Genomic DNA, 19228 nt, shown 5'->3' on the forward strand with positions numbered 1-19228 from the left:
AGTGTTATCAAAGCTGGTACCTAACCACCAGAGAACAAACAAACCCCAGGGTTGTACAAGGTTACATATTGCATATGTACTTGAATAATAGATATACTTTGAACATGAACTATGAATTCTTCCACAGAAAGACCCGACCTGTTGTTATTAGTAAGATGTTTCAGTCAGGGGTAGCACCGAAGTGTAGTGGATCGGGGTTCCTGCCACTGTCTGGAAGTAGTTTGTACATCTTCTCAGTGACCACATGGGTTTCTTTTGGGTCTTCTGGTTTCCTCCCGCATCCAAAGTACAGTTAAAATTAGCGAGTTGTGAGCATGCTATATTGGTGCTGGAATACTGGAGACACTTGTCACAATTCTTGCTGATTTGATTTGAAATAACACATTTCATTATATGTTTTGATGCACACGTGACAAATAAAGCTAATCTTCATCTTTCGAGCCATGATGGTATTGCTGAGACTTCAACATCAAGATCCATACTTCTGAAGGCCTTGGTGAGAACTCGGCAATCCTCTGGAATGGAATTAAGGAGAATTGGGAATTTTCTCTTTGGAGCAGTGGCAGCTGGTAGAAGGTTTAATACAAGTGTATGCATTGACCTCTACATTAGGATGTCAACCAAAGGAAAGATATAACGTACAATGGAGCTAAGGGATGATCTTGTCTCTGCAGAACTTGTTATCACGTGGATTGTGAAGTCTGTGGGGGAGTGATAGGACAGTCAACAATACCTTTTAAAGGCGAACCTGATACTGAAAAGAGTCAATTCATAAAATCACACTGCTCAAAAACAGCCCAAACAGTCCATTGCCCACATTTGGACCATAAAACAACTGCATTTTTAAAGCCACAAAAAGTTGTAAACTTAGTCAGCTCCATCATGGGCACTAGCCTTCGCAGTATCCAGGACATCTTCAAGGAGCGAGGCATCAAAAAGGCAGCATCCATCATTAAGAATCATCACCCAGGACCTGCCCTCTTCTCATCGTTACCATCAGGAAGGAGGTACAGAAGCCTGAAGGCACACACTCAGCGATTCAGGAACAGCTTCTTCCCCTCTGCCATCCGATTTGTAAATCCATGAACACTACCCTATATCTATTATTTCCTATTTTGCACTACTTATTTAATATAAATCAGATTTTTTTCTCTATTATATATTACAATGTACTGCTAACGCAAGGACAAGAAGTTTCACCACATAGATCTGTGGTATTAAATCCGAGTCTGATTCCATATACCTGTCCAACTGTCGTTCAAAATGTAGTTCTTAAAAAGAGAAACTTTACAAAGACAAGGCCTAACAAAGCAAGTGAGTATGATTCATCAGATGACAGTCAAACAGCTGGCAGAGGTAATGATAAGGCATGCTCCTACAGTACTGTAGAGTCTTATGATTGCTTGCTTATTGTCGGGTAGCTACTCTCTCGCCAAGCTGAAGGATTATGACTGACTCAAGATTTCTATGTGCTATACTCCCTCAAAAAAGGACATGAATACACTGAAGAGATTGCAGAGAAGACTTAGCTGGATATTGCTTCTTTGAGCACACCCTCGAATTAAGTTGGTTGTCGACACAAATGACACATTTCACTGTATGGTTCAACGTACATGGACAAATAAAGCTAATCTTTGGCTTTAAGGTTGGTGGGAGATCTGATACAACCTGCACCATGAAGCACACAGATAGTGAGAAAATTTTCCACAGTGGATTGATCTCAAATTGGAGGGCATATGTGGGAAGCAAAAGGGTTAAAAGGGAATCTGAAGAAATGAAAGATTTTTTCCCCACCCAAAGGGCAATTGCAATCTGGAGCATACTATACTTCTTGAGAAGGCGGTGGAGGCAGATGCACACATACTAGAAAAGGACCCATATGAGCTTTTGAATTGCCAAGACGGAAAGATCACAGACTGAGTGCTGGTAAATGGCATAAGTATAAATGGGAACTTGCTAGTCAGCGTGGGCAAGCTGGGCCAAAGAGTTTGCTTCTGACCTGAGTGACTTTAAAGAACAGGTTATATACATCATAATTATGGCCAACTGATGTTGTAACAACTTTTTAACCTACTTCAAGATCGATGTCATGGTCAATCTAACGTCTCCCTCCCACATAGCTCTCTATTTTTCTTTCATCCATGTGCCTATCCACGCATCTCTTAAATACCCCTAATGTATCTGCCTTTACCACCACCCCATGCACTTATCACCCTGTGTAAAAATCCTACCTCTGACATCCCCCCATACTTTGCCCCAATCACCTTAGCCAACGTGCTGTGGGGAAAAAGGGCACTCAATCTATACCTCTTACAGACCTCTACCAAACCACCTCTCATCCTCCTTTGTTGCAAAGAAAAATAGTCTGAGCTTAAGAGTCATAGAAAAGTACAGCACAGAAACAGGCCCTTCAGCCCATCTACTCCACACTGAACCATTTAAACTGCCTTGTCCCATTGACATGCACCTGGACCATAGCCACCCATAACCCCACTATTCAGATACCTATCCAGCTCACTGAACCTCCCCTCAAAACACATTTTTGCGAATCCAGAGAGGACAAGTAAATCTCCTGGTAAATCTCCTGGTAAATCTCCTCTGCACCTTCTCTAAAACTTCCACATCCTTTCTATAATGAGGCAACCAGAAATGAACTGATTCATGTGAATAAGATTATTGACTTTCATTAAAAGGTAACATTTAGTCAGGCTTTCTTAATTTCATTTATTTCACTGATTGCTCGTGTTTTTCTTTAACTGAGTTCGATGGTTTCAAAAATTAACCTTACTAACTTAATACTTAAAATTTGTTTTAATTTCAATTGATTTTAATTGGACATTTAAACAATGAACTCAGAAGACATACACAGAGTCTATAGATGTGAGGCAATGTAGCAATGAGGTCATGGACCCTATACAGATTACAGAGGAGCAGATTCTTGCTGTCTTAAGGCAAATTAGGGTAGATAAATCACCAGGCCCTGACAATATGTTCCCTTGGACCCTGTGGGAGGCTAGTTCAGAAATTGCAGGGGCCTTACCAGAGGTATTTAATACATCTATAGCCACGGGTGATGTGCCAGAAGATCGGCAAATAGCTTATGTTTTCCATTGTTTAAGAAAGGCTCTAGAAATAAGCGAGGAAGTTATAGGCCCAAGAACCTGACATCAGTTGGGGGAAGAGTTATTGGAAGGCATTCTAAGGGAGCGGATAGATAACTATTTGCATAGACAGGGACCAATTAGGAATAGTCAACGTGGCTTTGTGCATGGTAGGAGGCATGAGGAAGTTAACTGCAAAGTTGACGAAGGCAAGACAGTGGATGTTGTCCTCATGGACTTTTTCAAAGCATTTGACGAGGTCCCACAGGGGAATTTATCAAGAAGGTTCAGTCGCTCAGCATTCAAGATGAGGTAACAAATTGGATTAGACTTTGGCTTTGTGAGAGAAGCCAGAGGGTGGTGGTGGATGGTTACCTCTCTGACTAGTGATGTGCTGGAATGATTGGTGATGGGTCCTTTGTTGCTTGTCATTTATATCAATGATCTGGATGATAATGTGGTTAAATGAGTCAGCAAATTTGCTGATGACACCAAGACTGTGGATGTGATGGACAACTGGGAAGACTATCAAAGCTTGCAGTGGGATCTGGATCAGCAAGTGAAATGGGCTGAAAATGGCAGATGGAATTTAATGCAGGCAAGTGTGAGGTGTTGCATTTTGGGAAGACAGTCAGAGTAGAATGCAGTAGAACACAAGGATCTAGGAATACAGATCCATAATTCCTTGAAAGTGGCATCACAGGTAGATAGGACTGTAGAGAAAGTTTTTGGCACATTGGCTTTCATAAATCAATGTATTGAGTACAGGAGTTGGGATGTTATGTTGAAATTGTATAAGACATTGGTGATGCTAATTTGGAGTATTTTGTCCAGATTTGGTCACCTACTACAAGAAAGATGTAAATGAGATTAAAAGAGTGCTGAGAAAATTTACAAGGATGTTGCCCAGACTTTTGAGGACCTAAGTTATAGGGAACGTCTGAATAGGCTGGGACTGTATTCCATAGAGTGTAGAAGAATGAGCTGAGATTTGCTAGAGATATACAAAATTATGAGGGTATAGACAGAGTAAATGCAAGCAAGCTTTTTCCTCTGAGCAACACACACAAAATGCTATGGAAAAGAGTAAACAGTTGATGTTTTGTGCTGAGATCCTTCATCGGGCCTGCATGATAAAGGGTCCACGCCCAATATGTTGACTGTTTACTCTTCTCCATAGATGCTGCCTGGCCTGCTGAGTTCCTCCAGCATTTTGTGTGTGTTGCTTTGGATTTCCAGCATCTGCGAATTTTTTTTGTGTTTTCCACTGAAGTTGGGTGAGACGAGAACTCGAAGTCATGGGTTAAGGATGAAAAGTGAAATGTTTAAGGGGAAAATGAAGAGGAACCTCTTCACTCAAGAGGGTGGTGAGAGTGTGGGATGAGCTGCCAGCACAAGTGGTGGACACACGGTTGATTTAAACATTTAAGAGAAACTTGGATAGGTACTTGGATGGGAGGAATGTGGAGTATGGCCTGGCTGCAAGTTGATTGGACTAGGCAGTTCAATGCTTCAGCACAGACTAGATGGGCCAAACAGTCTGTTTCTGTGCTGTACTTCTCTATGACTCTAAGAACAAGCATGAGCTGTTGCAGGCCTCAGGATGCATCATCCAACGGTCTGGTCATTGTTTACGGCTCACCTCACTCACAGGATGGCTACAGAAGAGAGACCTCAAGTTTACTGGGATACAGGTGACCAATAGTGCAGGGTGCAGTTATTTTTTCTAATAATACAAGCAAAAGTTATGCATGTTGGTCATCCTCCCTGAAGATAAACTTGGTTCCATTTGTTGTGAATTAGTACAGACATCTTCCATATGTGTTTATCCTGTATTTGGGTATCAGAGTGTCACAGTTAGTACGGCTCCTGCCTCATAGCTCCAGTAAGTCAGGTAGTTCCAACCTCTGGTGCTGTACATGAGGAGGTTCTCTCCGTAATCTTATGGGTTTCCTTCAAACACTTGGGTTTCCTCCCACAAATATGCAGGTTGGTAAATTGCCCCCGGTCTCGAGGTGAGTGGGAGTCCAGAAGAGATTGCTGGGAACATAGGAAAAGAGAGTGGGATGTGTAAATGGTTGTTTATATGACTATTGAATGGTTCCCTAGTATGATAGAAGCTCAGTCAGCCTCGTTATGGTCTTGTACCTTATTATTTACTTGCACTGTGCTTTCCCTGTAGTTGTTTCACTTTATTCTGCATTCTTATCATTTTTACTTGTTCTACCTCACCATGCTGTGTAATAATCTGATCTGTAAAGATAAAACTATTTTTTCACTGTATCTCAGTACATGTGAAAATAATAAATCATGATTCAATGGGTTGAGGGTCTGATTTTCTGCTATTATGATTCTACAAATCATGTTAAAATTAACTAGTAAAGTAAATGCCAGCATCACTAATCTAAATTCTTTGCGGCTGGCAAACATAAAATTCCACAAACAATTACGACATATTTTTTAAAAATGCACGCAAACCTTGAAGAATAATTCAGCTTCCTCCAGGGTGACTTTGTTACTTCTCAGTAGAGCTACAAAAGCAACTACCAGGAGACCCGGTTGAGTCTTCGCCAGCTCATGGGACAGTTCAGTTGCCACAACGCCGTGATATCGCAGGAGATGCGGTTCGTCCACAAATCCATTAATCAACCTCATCTGCCAGAAGCAAGCATACATTCAATGGATGTCAGTAACCCAGGGTGTTTCAACTAACATCCCTCACAGATGTTTTCAACCTTAACTCCTAAATGCAGCACAACAAATACAATCAGAAGTAGGCCATTCACTCCTGTATCCCTGCTTCCCCACTTTGAGATGAACGGTCAATTTTACACTCAGAGCAGTCTTCCCCACACTAACCCTACAACCTGCAATTCTCTTAATATCTAAAAATCTATTGATCGCTTTGGACGTGACTGTGAAGCAGGCAGCATCAGGGAAATCGATTTGCTCTGAATTTATCTCAACACGTTAAATTCCTCCCCTTCTTTCATTTCAGCCCTGAGTACAAGAGATAGAAGGTATCAGATGTTAACAAAGGTGAGAAGATTTAAACCAAATCAACAATGTGAAAAGGGAATATAACCTCAGATTGTAAAAGATGATGCAAAGCAGCTGTGGCTAAAGGTTTGCCTTCAGGCTCAGTGCAGGTTTTTGCCCCCTGCCCTGCTCTCCCTCCCTCTCCTGTTTTACTATATTGAAAGACTCGCATTAAAATAGTATCTTTCATAAACTTATTTGTTGCAAAGTGCTTTCAGTCAACAAAATAACTAATTTACAAAAACCACAAAGCAAGCCCCTCTGCCTCAGGAAGGTAACTTCAGTCAAAGACCCTACCTTTTGTTCACATTGCACAGGAGGTACAGAAGCCTCAGCAGGAGTTCGAGGAGATTTGGTCTGTCGACTAAAACACTCAAAAACTTCTACAGATGTACCATGGAGAGCATTCTGACAGGCTGCATCACCGTCCAGTATTGGGGCAGGGGGTTGAGACTCTACTGCATCACTTGGGGGGGGGGGGGGGGGGGGAGTATTAGGGGGGTGTTCTACTGCATCACTCGGGGGGGGGGGTGAGGTTCTAATGCACAAGATCAAAATAAGTTGCAGAAACTTGTAGAATTAGTCAGCTGTATTATAGGTACTAGCCTCCGTAGTATCCAAGACATCTTCAAATCTTCAAGGAGTGGTGGCTCAGAAAGGTGGTGTCCATCATTAAGGATCCTCACTACCCAGGGCATGACCTCTTCATACTGCTACCATCAGGAAGGAGGTACAGCAGCCTGAAGGCACTCACTCATGATTCAGGAACAGTTTGTTCCCCTCTGCCATCTGATTTCCAAATGGACATTGAATCCATGAACATACCTCACTACTTTTTCTAAATTTCTGTTATTTCGCACTACTGATTTTAAATTAATTTAATAGATGTGTATCTCAGGTTTCTCCGCTATCTTTATTTATCATGTATTTCATTGTACTGTTGCTGTAAAGCTAACAAATTTCACAATATATGCCAGTGATTTTGAGCTTCTACACCACCAAGTTCCAGAGCAGCTACTTCCTATAACTACTTGGTTCTTGAAACAACCTGTACAGCCCTAATCACTACCTCAAAATAGCAGTACTCCAACTACTTTGCACTACAATGGAATCTATTTTAATTGTGTTGCGTCTGTAAGAATTATTTTTGTTTCTCTTCTGAATGTTGTATCTCTAATGCTCTGTCCCTGTGATGCTGCTCCGAGTAGAAGTTTCACTGCACCTATGCACAACTGCACAGGTAGCGCGTAGACTATAAACTCAACTTTGACTCTGAGAACAAGGAGATAATTAATAGAACTGACATTCACTGACCTTACAGGTAATGGTCACAGTATGTGTTCTGGCAATGGTGGTGCAGGGGCAAATATTGACCTTGATTCCGACAGAGAACTCCTGAACTGACTAGTTAACATCCAGTCAGAGGGACTGTCAACAATACAGTATTGCACCAATGCAAAATGAGGCTTGAATCCATGATTTTCTGACTCAGGAGGAAAGGGATCCGGGAAGGCAGAAAGCCAACTAGGCCGACCTTGATTTTTCTTCAAACTCCCGAGTGTTTAATAGAATCAAAACATCAGGCAAGCTGTTGTCACTGGATTTTACTGGCCTTTCCCAGTTTGAAGCAATGCCATCAGGTTTCTGAACAAATGGCAAGTTCATAATGCATATCTATAGCCATCCCAGACAACTTCTGTATATCCAGAACATGTTAAAGTTTACTTCCTTCCAAAGCAAGGGAAAACAGATCATCAGGTTTGGCACTGAACCTTCAGCTGAAATCAAAATGGCCTTCTTGGATGTAACTAAAAGATTAGTTGATAACATGTAAAAAATGGGTTCAGTAATCTTTAATGCCCTAACCAATATTTATTCCCCACTAGACACAGTAAACTGATCATCTATTTATTGATACTTACGGAAGTTTCATATGCAGAGAGATGGCTGGAAGCATAGCAGTAGGCATAAGGCTTTACAACGGCAGCAATCAGTGTTCAATTTCCACCATGGTCAGCAATTATTATGATTCCCCCCCCCCCCCATAACCATGGAGGTTTCCTCCGGCTGCTCTGGTTTCCTCCCACATTCCAAAGATGTACAGGTCAGTAAGTTGTGGGCATGCTATTTTGTTGCCGGAAGCAAGGTGAAACCTGCAGGCTGCCCAAGCACATCGTTGGACTGTGTTGGATATTAGCACAAATGATGCATTTCAAAGTACATAGAAAACTCATCTTTATCTTCACAAGATGGGTGGTACTACTCCTCTATTAAATCCATGACTAATGCACCATGACAACAAAGAGTTTGAGACCACAATGCTGTAAGATATTGGAGTCAAATAAGGCCCTCTCGCCCCTCAAGAATGCACCACCATTCAATCATCTCTGATTTTTCCCAACTCTGTTCCCTTGGCTTCTTCCCATAACCCTCAACCCCCTTATTCAATCTATCAATACACCCAATGAGTCAGCATTTACAGCCTTCTGTGGCAACAACTCCACAGATTCACCACCATCTGGCTGAAGAAATTCCTCATCATTTCAGTTTTCAGAATCAGAATTAGATTTATTATCACTGGCATGTGTTGTGAATTTTTTTTAACTTAGCAGCAGCAGTTCAATGCAATACATAATATACAGGAAAAAAATAATTAAGTAAATCAATGACAGTATTTGCATATTTATATTTGAAGGGGGTGTCCCTTTATTCTGAGGCTGTGCCCTCAGATCCTAGGCTCTTTTTCTATTGGAAACATCCTCACTATGTCCACTCTATGAAGGCCATTCAGCATCCAATAGGCTTCAATGCGATTCATTCTCATCCTTCTGAACTCTGACACCCCAAGAGATCCAATGCTCCTCATACGTCCAGCTTTTCCCTCTGGATGAACAGTGCACATTTTGCCTTGCACATTACCTCTGTGTATCGCCTCATGGCCATCTGGTATTTTTGCTGGTCTTCAATTCTTAACGCCACCATTGCTCTGGTCAGCGTCACCAGGGGCGACGGGCTAATGGAGGCCAGCCTTTCCAGATGGTCCCATGCCGTCCTCAGGCACACATTTCTCATGCACGGGCTGCACACGGCGTGTGGAATTTGGGTTGGTTCTGACAGCTTGAATACCTGCAACACTTGGTTTGCTGTTTCCTAAGGAGTTAAAAATGAGGTTACTGTTTTTTTTTCAAATACAAGTAAAAACACTTCACCAAAATACTTCAGCCAGTAACTGGAAGTTCCCACTTACAGTGAATTTGAGATTCTCCTTTTTTCTAGAGATCTTTGTACTCTAGTTAATTGAACATTTTTAAGGAGGAAGTTGAACTTGGCCGAGAGACAGGCAGTTAGAAACCCCCATTACAATAGTTAAACATACAAAAAAGCTAATAAACAAATAGGACATCAAGCCACATAGAAGATAGATGGGGTGGCACGGTAGCACAACACTTTACATATCCTTGTTCGCTTAAATAATTCATTAAGGGTTATATGTAAAAGTAAGTGAATGGCATACGTCATCACACTACTACATCATACATACATGCCTCACTTAAAGTAAAAACTAAACTAAACATATACAAACTACCTGTTTTTCTTTTGGTTAGTTTTTATGTTTTGCAGTTACAAATCATTAATGAATCTGTGGAATTCATTGCCACGGACAGCTGTGGAGGCCAGGTCATTCGGTACATTTAAAGTGAGGTTGATAGGTTCTTGATTAGTAAAGGTGTCAAAGGTTACAGGAAGGCAGCAGGTGAATGGGTTTGATGGAATGGTGGAGTAGTATTGATGAGCTGAATGGCCTAATTCTGCTCCTTGGTGTTATGGATGAGAAAAAAAGGACGAGGATTTTTAAATAGAGGCACAGCTGGACAGGCGTAGTGTGAAAACAAAATTTGGTTTAACAAGGCAGAAAAATAATGCTAAAACTTCAGATGGGGATGTAAGAGTGTGAACTTGGGAGCAAAGGTTAGATACTTCAGTTGGGAAGAGATATGAAAGGAACAAGACTCAGAGCTAATCATGAGGTATTACAGGACTGAAGAGTAGGAAATAAGGTTGTGTGTAATACAGCACCTTCCAAATGTACTGCTTTCATCTCTGATGTAACCAGGTGAGTGCAATATACAGCTCCATCACAGGTAGTGTAAGTGTCTGGCGTGAAATCTCTATCACTCACAGCTGGGAGAGGACAAGGTGAGGTAGGAAGAGAGGCAGCAGAGATTAGATCTGATCCAAAGTGGACGCCAAGTATTAAAGGAAAAGCAAATCTGAAATGTCACATCAAATGTAACCGGGACTCTGAGACAAGGAAATTATGTCTTAAAACTCCTCCTTATACAAACACTTGAAACAGGTTCTACACAGAACAATGGAAATATTGTCAACTATAAACACAAGAGGTTCTGCAGATGCTGGAAATCCAGATGAATACACACAAGATGCTGGAAGAACTCAGCAGGTCAGACAGCATCTATGAAGGGAAGCAAACAGTTGACGCTTTGGACCAAGACCTTTCAGCAGAACCCTCAATAAATTATCTCGACTCGAACCGGCAATTGTTTATTCTTTTCCGTGGATGTTACCTGACATGCTGAGTTCCTCCAGAATTACTAATATTACCTGATTTATCATGAGCAGGAGAGCTGGTGGTTGAATTGAAGGAGTTTGTGAAGACAGAGGACATACAAATACTCTCCAATTGGGTGGCTAAAATTGTTTTACAATGCGTTTCTATATCTAAATATCTGCCTGTAACACCAACATTTGCACAATTTCCTTCTCACATCCGACTGATGGTGGATCAACTCAAACCAATAGCCAGGCAACACTAGGCAGCACCGAATGGAATATTCTGAATAAAGTCAGATTGCATCCAAGTCTAAAATTAAAACTGCTTACTGCATCGAGTGGCTCTTCAATTTCCTCATAGACTAAGTGCTTCAAGTAGTACATAAATCCTTTTCCAAACTTCTGAGGTTCATTTTCCCAGACAAGCATCCTGCTGATTAGTTCACTCAATGACTTGCCCGACATCTTATAGTAGGGGAGAGTGAGGTAAAAATCATCCACCTCAAACCTAGTGCCAAAACAAGTCCACGCATCAATTAAAACAGCCTTCAACATGGATTCTGGTCATTCAAGCCGTTAACGCAGGCTAACTAAAAAATAATGGAACATCCATTCTTAGTAAATACGTCAATGTTTAAAAGCAGAAGAATAGGTGGCACTAAGAGTGGTTGTAACACAGGTAGGTAACACACACAAAATGCTGGATCACTTCATCAGTACAATGCCAGTCTGCGAGATGCATCAAAACAGTAAAAACCGAACTATTAAATCAAATAACTGAAGGAATTATCCAGTTAAGTCCCATCAACTTTTCTTTTAAACAAAGTCACGATGATACAGCTTCCTCTGACAGAGACGCACTCTATCGCTACCCTATCCATGAAGGGCTTCCAACTTCGCTCGTGTGTTTTGCCCAGTCGTGGTCACCACCCACCCCATCACTCTACCTTCATTCACAAGGATGTTGCCGGGTCTGGAGGATCTGGGCCATGAGGAAAGATTGAATAGGTTAGGACTTTATTCCTTGGAGTGTAGAAGCCTGAGAACAGTTTTGATTGAGGCATGCAAAATTATGAGGAGTATAGATAGGGTAAATACTACTACTAGAGTTCACAGTTGAGAGTGAAAAGTTTAAGGGGAACATGAGGGGAAATTTCTTCACTTAGAGAGTTGTGAGAGTGTGGAATGAGCTGCCAGTGCAAGTTGTGCATGGGAGCTCGATTTCAATGTTTGAAAGAAGTTTGCATAGGTAAATGGATGGGAGGTATATGGAGGACTATGGTCAATATGGACCATATATGGAGGTCAATGAGAGTAGGCAGTTTAAATGGTTCAGCATGGACTAGATGGGCCAAAGGGCCTGTTTCTATGCTGCAATTTTCTATGACTATGAATATTCATCAAAAATCTTTAATGAATTTAGTTTCTGTCATTCTGTGTCTCATTACATACACCTGTTAGGGTGTATGTAACAAGAGACACAGAATGACAGAAACTAAATTCATTAAAGATTTTTGATGAATAGTCATAGAGTCACAGAAACTGAAGTTAGCTTCTGTCATCCTGTTTTTCAGGAGATTCAAGTCAGATATACGTAATCTCATCTCACTGTACAGTTCCTGTGGTCTTCAAAGCAGCAGCATGTTGTATTTTTTTAGGCCCCAGGATTGTACACAGTGCTCCAAGTATGGACCACTACAAAACAGACGTAGAAACATTTGCAGATGTCAGATGATCTCGTGTTAATGTGGTCAGACTGCAAGGTTGGTGAAGCTAGTGCAGACACTGCCCCACACCTCCAGTGACATGGGATCGACCACTGATCTCTGGTGCCGCCTCTGTGGAGTTTGCATGCATGCTCTGTGACTGTGCTGGCTTCCTCTGGGTGCTGCAGTTTCTTCCCACATCCCAGAGCTGTGCTGGGTCAGTTTAAAGGCTGTACTAAATTGCCCCAAGTTGTAGAACTTGACGGGAGTGTGGGAGCAAGAAAGCAGTGGGGGAATGGGTTCACTCTTTGAGCCAGGAAAGATTTGATGGGTCAAATGGAGTCTTATGTTGTGAGGACACATGACCCTGACAACCCTGCATTTCAAGATTCCACGGTTAACGAGGATTCAGTAAAGAAATGATAGCACATACTGACTGAAACAGTCTCCCAACTGGATGCAGTTCTCTCGGAAAGCGGACAGCAGTTCAGGGCTGTCGCACTGGCCGAGGTCGGGATCTAGGAGAGCCGTCTTTAGCATGAGGTGGGCTTCACTCAGCAAGTGGACGTAACTCTGTGGACTGCAGGTCTTGTACTTCAAGCTGTACTCCACCTACAGCAGGGGCAGAGGCAAACAGACAGAGGGCATAAATGCCACCAATCGTTTACATTTTGCAATCGCAGCACAGCACCTGACAAACATAAATTAACATAAAATTCATTAAACAAACAGCAAGTTGCATGTGCACAAACAAACAAAGTAAACATTCTACCCTGATGTCATGGAGAGAGACAAGGAGAGAGGGAGGGAGGGAGGCAGAGAGAGGGAGTGAGGGAGGGAGAGAGGGAACAAGGGAGGCAGACAGAGAGAGGGAGGGAGGGAGGGATGGTGGGAGGGAGACAGAGGGAGGGAGCGAGGGAGACAGAGAGAGAGCGAGCGAGGGTGGGAGACAAAGAGAGAGAGGGAGGGAGGCAGAGGGGGGGAGGGAGGGAGACAGAGAAAGAGGGGAGGGAGGGAGGGAGGGAGACAGAGAGGGAGGGAAACAGAGATGAGGTTAGAATTTTTCAGGTAATTTCAAGAATCGGGTTGCAGTGGGGAAGCAGCTGTTGCTGAACCTGAGGTGTGGGGGTCCTCAGGCTCCTGGACTTCCTTTCAGCTCAATACCAGCTGGAAAGATAGCCACTCACCATCTCTTTGCACAGCTGAATTGTTGGTATCACCTGCAAGCAGTATAAATTCCAGGCAGATTCCTTAATAACCGGTGGCGTATTATTCAGAGTCCTGGACCTTTGGAGTCTGTAAGGAAAAAGACAAAATCTGCTCAGCTGTTATTTGCTAATTTGGTGCCTTAGCTGAACTAGACAAGCCCCATGGTTTGTAACTGGACCAGCTGAAGCTGTAGCAACGTCAGCAGCATAGTTTGCTGGAAAATCTCAGCAGCTCAAATGGTGTCGTTCTGTGGGGTGTGGGTGAGAATGGGTTGGAATGAACTCGTGTTGAGACCAAGAGTGGCGAGGGGAGACAGTTAGAATAAAGTGTGTGGGGGGGGGGGGGGGGGTGAGGTGAAGAACTGGTGGGAAAGGAACCCAAGCTAATTGGTGGAGTGAAGAGGGGTGAAACATGATGGGCAGGTTGCTCCAGGGGTTGGGGTGAAGATGGGAGGCAGAGGCTTGTAACTGATAGATGGGAGGCAGATGGAGCAAGGTGGGGTGAGGGGAGGGTTAAGGTTGGAGACAGCTGCTGGAAGGAAGTAGTCCAGAACATATAAGGACTACCTATGCTGGATTCTGATAAGGAGGTGAAAATGGGAACCATGAGGGGAAAGATGGAAGGCAGAACAGGAGGCAGGAAGGGAGGGGGAAGCCTCCCTCTACTATTGATGCTGCCCTCACCTGCAACTCTATTTCCCATAGATCTACACTCAACCCATTTCCCCGTCGTAATACTGATAGTACCTGCTGTCCTTACCTTCCACAGCATCAGTCTCTGCACTCAACACACTACCCTCCACAACTCCTGCCACCTCCAAAAGGATCCTACCACTTTACCTCCCCCTCGCTTTGCTCAGGCACCTATCCTTGCAACACACACAAAATGCTGCAGGAGCTCAGCAGGCCAGGCAGCATCTACGGGAAAAATGTACCATCAACGTTTCCGGCTGGAACCCAAGTCCTGGTGTCATCTATTACGTCCAGTGCTCCTGATGTGGCCTCGCTACGTCATTGAGACCAGACACAGATTGAGGGGCCACTCCATCGAGCACCTCCACACCATCTGCCACAAGCCCGACTTCCATTTCTCTTTCCTGTTCCGACACATCAGTCCATGGACTCCTCTTGTGCTAAAATGAGGCCACCCTCAGGGCAGAGAAGCACCTCACATACCATCTGGGCATCCTACATCAATTCTCCTTCCAGCAAAAAAAAACCCTTTTTATCTATTCCTCACTCTAACCTTTCATTTCTTCTCACCTGCCTATTACTTCCCCATGGGTCTCCTCCCCCTTCCCTTTCTCCTTTGGTCCACTCTCCCCTCCTATCAGATTCCTCCTTATCCAGCCCTGACCTTCCCCACCCATCTGGTTTCACCTATCACCTGCCTGCTAGCCTCTTTCCCCTCCCCCTAACTTTTTGTTCTGGCATCTTCCCCCTTCCTTCTCAGTCTTGGCTCGAAACGTTGATTCTGTATTCATTTCCATAGACTCCTCCCAGCCTGCGGAGTTCCTCCAGCATTTTGTGTGTGTTGCTTTGGATGTCCAGCATCTGCAGACTTTCTCATGCTTAGAATTGTGTGAGTGTCATGCATGGGAGGAATGAGGGTGGGGTAGGGGAGGGGGTTATATTGATGATGCTAGCTTGTAGACCAAGCAGTTACCATCAATGATTGTTCCCTAATGCACGTGAGAGGCTGCCAGTCCACAGAGCTGTACCTCAACCATTGCCACAATATCTCATTTCTTCTTTTCTCAGCTCTTGAAATAGGAGACAAAAACAAGATCAGCTGCTTAGCCCTGATAGTACTCTCATCTCTGAAACCATTTTTACAAAGGGGTCCTGGGATCACAGACCCAGAAAGGAAGGCAGTTCTCCTATTCAGGAAGACATCAGTAAACCTGATTGACATTTTTTACATGATTGTTTCATTAGACTAACTAGATTTAAATTCCACAGCTCTTAGGGCGGGATTGGAACTGAGGTCTCCAAATTATTGCATAACTTTGTTATTGACTATAAATGACTTATCCTGACCTCTGGATTATTAGTCTTGTCATTTAAATACTGCGGCACCATGCCTCGATTGTGTGGTACTGCATTGTGCTCAGATTGCCATTTTCGAATAAATGATGCCTCAAAGAATCATTAACATTAATTAACAATAAATAATTAATGTTAGCACAGTTTAAGTACTCGGTAGCCTTTCAGTGTTATTGAGAAAGTCTAACATAGCGTCAACATAGATACCCACATGTACAGTACTGTGCAAAAGTCTTAGGCACACATATATAGCTTGGGTGCCTAAGACTTTTGCACAGTATTGTAGTAATTTATGTACTTCAGAGCACTGCTGCCGCAAAAAAACAACAGACTTCATGACATATGTGAGTGATGATAAACCTGATTCTGATAAGCGTCTCTATTGTGGACCGAGTGGATAGTCATGGTTGAGAAACGGGGTAAGAAGAGGGGAGGGAGCAGGCAGCACCAGAGAGACATTCTGTAATGATCAATAAACTAACTGTTTGGAATTAAATAACCTTACCTGGTGTCTCAGGGCTGGGTGTCTCTCTACCCACACCACACCCCACTCCCAACACTCCTTCTCTGCCACCTGTCTCACACCCCTCCTGCAGCGCTCCACCCTCATCATTCCCAACATCCTTTGCTCCCACCACACTTACAAACTTGCTCTCTGCTCCACATGGACAAATACAGTACTGCACCCTAGCTACAGTACAAAACATTTGCACAGAAATGTAGATCAGAGACATCCTCAACACTATTAATGCACATTGGTTTTGGCATCTAGGGACTTGGGCCGGATAATCATGTGGATACATCTGTAATAAAATGTCGCTAAATATTCCTTGTTACAAGGGAGTTAAAACGATCAATTTGGAATAATGAACTTGATTATCGGGCTTCATTTTGATTTTCCTTCTGATTTGCAAGCTGCCCTTTGGGATCGATGCATCAGGGAAAGCCATTATGCACGAATGCTATGGAATGGCGGGCTAAAGAAAAATTACTCACGATCCTTTACTGGGTTCATTCTGTCTGTTTTGTGCATTGACTTCTGCCTTGGACAGCAGTATTAGGTGGTTCCTGGAATGGCACACCGCTCTCAACCCGATAAAGAGTTGCATACGCAGGGCAGACACGGGCAGGAAGAATGGTGGACAGGCCTAAATTTTTTTTTAAAAACACAGGAGGAAAAATAATGATGTTTACATAATGCGTCTATACACAAAGGTGAGACACTTAACAGTAAAGCATTCTCTGCCAACCACCACCACTGCTCCAAGCCTACTTCTGAAAACCACCTGAGAGGATATTCTGAAGGGTAAAGGTTCACCTGTTCAGCCCAAAGGATTATATTTCAGTCTGTGAAATAAAGGACTGAATTCTAGCAGTTGTACGCTGATTGCAGGTGCTCGCATGCTAGAGCATAACAGGACAGGGAAACCAAAGAGCCCACTCAAGCTCATGGCTAATACAATTGTAGCGTCATTTCACTTTCCAGCTCTCGATTCCCTGTAGTCCAAAAATCAGCTGTGAATATACTTAATGATCCAGCCTGCACAATCCCCAGGATGGAGAATTACAGAGACTCACCACCCTTGATGCCTATTTCATGGTAGCGTAAGAAGCAATGCTCTACAGCACCAGCTGTAAAATGGGGGTTGAAATCTCACTGCTTTCTCTAAGGAGTTTGTACGTTTGCTCTCTGGTCCTGTGGGTTTCCTCCAGGTGCTCAATTTCCACCCCCCCCCCCCCCCGCATCGCAAACACATATGGGTTAGTAAGTTATGGGCACGCTAATATTGAGCTGGAAATATGGTGACTCTTGTGGGCTGCACTCTCTACATCCTTGGATTGTGTCAGTCATTGATTTCATTGCAACACACACACAGAGCTCAGCTGGTCAGGGAACATCTATGGAACGGAGTAAACAGTCAACATTTCAGGCCGAGACCCTTCATCAGGTCTGTGAAGGACAGGGCAAGATGCCCGTTAAAAGGTGGGAGAAGGGGGAATAGGCTAACTGGAAGGTGAAGCCAGGTGTGTTGGAAAGGTCAAGGGCTGGAGAAGAAAGAAACTGATAGGGGAGAAGAGTGGACCATTGGCGAAAGGGAAGGAGGAGGGGACCCAGAGGGAAGTAAGAGGCAGGAGAGAAGAGAGAAGAAGTGAAAAGTCAGAGTGGGGAATAGAGGACCAGGCATGGGGGTGGGGGGGGAGAAAATTTTGTTCGTCAAAGGAGTAATCATTATTCATACCATCAGGATGGAGGGTACTCAGACTGAATGCAAGGTGTTGCTACTGCACCGAGGTTGGCTTCACCTTGGCTCAAGGGGAGGCCTTGCATCGACACATTGGAATGGGAATCAGAATTAAATGCATTCCACTGTAGGCTTTCATGCTAATGTGACAAATAATAATCTTTTTTAAAAAAACTGTTAAAAGTAGGTCCTTCTCTACTCACTTCAGATCTCAGAAGACCCTGTGGTAGTTTCTAATAAGAGGGAATTAACTTCATAGAGTATACCAAGTCAACAATTTACCCTCAATCAATAACATTGTGTTAAAGGGGGAAACTCAAAAGCAATCATATAGAATGAAAGATCACATCTATATTATTATTAGCTAAAGAAGTACCTTGTTATTAGTGTCAATTTCTGGATCAATATCTCGAGCAGCTACTGCACTGCATCTGACACTGTAACACAGCAAGTGATTCCTGTCAATGAACGAGGAACATGTATTAGTCAGGAATAATCATCACGTTAAGAGTCATCAGTGAATATGGTTCCACGGAGACTGTGAGTTCTGCACGAGTGTGTCATACAAGATATTCAAGCTCATTATAAAACTCTGGTTCGGCCACATCTGCAATATTGCACACGGTTCTGGCCGCCCCACTGTAGGGAGGACGTTGAGGCTTTGGAGAGGGTCCGGAAGAGGTTCACCAGGATGCTGCACGGTTTAGGGGGAAGGGGGCCATCTTGAGAGGCTAGATAATCTTGGGTTGTTTTCTCTGGAGCAGCAGAGGCTGAGGGGAAGATCTGATAAGAGATTTATAAGATTATGCGAGGCATAGATAGGGTGGACAGAAAGCATCTGCATCCCAAGGTTGAAATATCTGATACCAGAGGGGATGTACTGAAGGTGAGAGGGGGAGGGTTCAAGGGGGTGTGAGGAGTAAATATTTCACTCAGAGAGTGGTGGATGCCTGGACTGTGCTACCTGGTACGCTGGTAGAGGCAAATACATTAGAGGCTTTTAAGAGATGCTTATATCAATACGTGAACGTGAGGACTTGGTGTAAGTAAGAGGGATTTGAGTTTAGATGGTTTTGATTTGCTTTTTAACTGGTTCAGCATGACATTTTGGGCTGAAGGGACTGTCCCTGAGCTGTGCTGTTCTATGTCCTGTGAACTATGTCACAAATGTGTCTGCAATCGTCCGATAACCATTCTGGCAAAGCAAGGCACAATAGCAAACTGACGAAACAGAATATATTACCCAGCAGAACAGCTTTCATAACAAGATTATCTCATTTTCTGCTTCCTGGTGTGTGGAAATATTGTAAACC

At 43.3% G+C, this 19228-nt stretch overlaps 1 protein-coding gene across 4 annotated transcripts in view; it reads right to left on the reverse strand.

Annotated features, from left to right (window-relative positions):
• hps3 (HPS3 biogenesis of lysosomal organelles complex 2 subunit 1) overlaps positions 1–19228 on the reverse strand; it is a 65847-nt gene that overhangs the window by 18997 nt on the left and 27622 nt on the right. For all 4 annotated transcript variants that reach the window (XM_059993317.1, XM_059993325.1, XM_059993300.1 and 1 more), the window contains exons 7-13: positions 18292–18373; positions 16669–16820; positions 13606–13714; positions 12852–13030; positions 11043–11220; positions 9060–9290; positions 5580–5756 (exon numbers count right to left, since the gene is read on the reverse strand). In XM_059993317.1, the coding sequence (XP_059849300.1) occupies positions 5580–5756; positions 9060–9290; positions 11043–11220; positions 12852–13030; positions 13606–13714; positions 16669–16820; positions 18292–18373 (1108 nt within the window). The remainder of the gene's footprint in view (positions 1–5579; positions 5757–9059; positions 9291–11042; positions 11221–12851; positions 13031–13605; positions 13715–16668; positions 16821–18291; positions 18374–19228) is intronic.

The sequence above is a fragment of the Hypanus sabinus genome, chromosome 2 (genome assembly GCF_030144855.1).
Source record: "Hypanus sabinus isolate sHypSab1 chromosome 2, sHypSab1.hap1, whole genome shotgun sequence".
In the NCBI taxonomy this organism is placed as follows: Eukaryota; Metazoa; Chordata; class Chondrichthyes; order Myliobatiformes; family Dasyatidae; genus Hypanus; species Hypanus sabinus.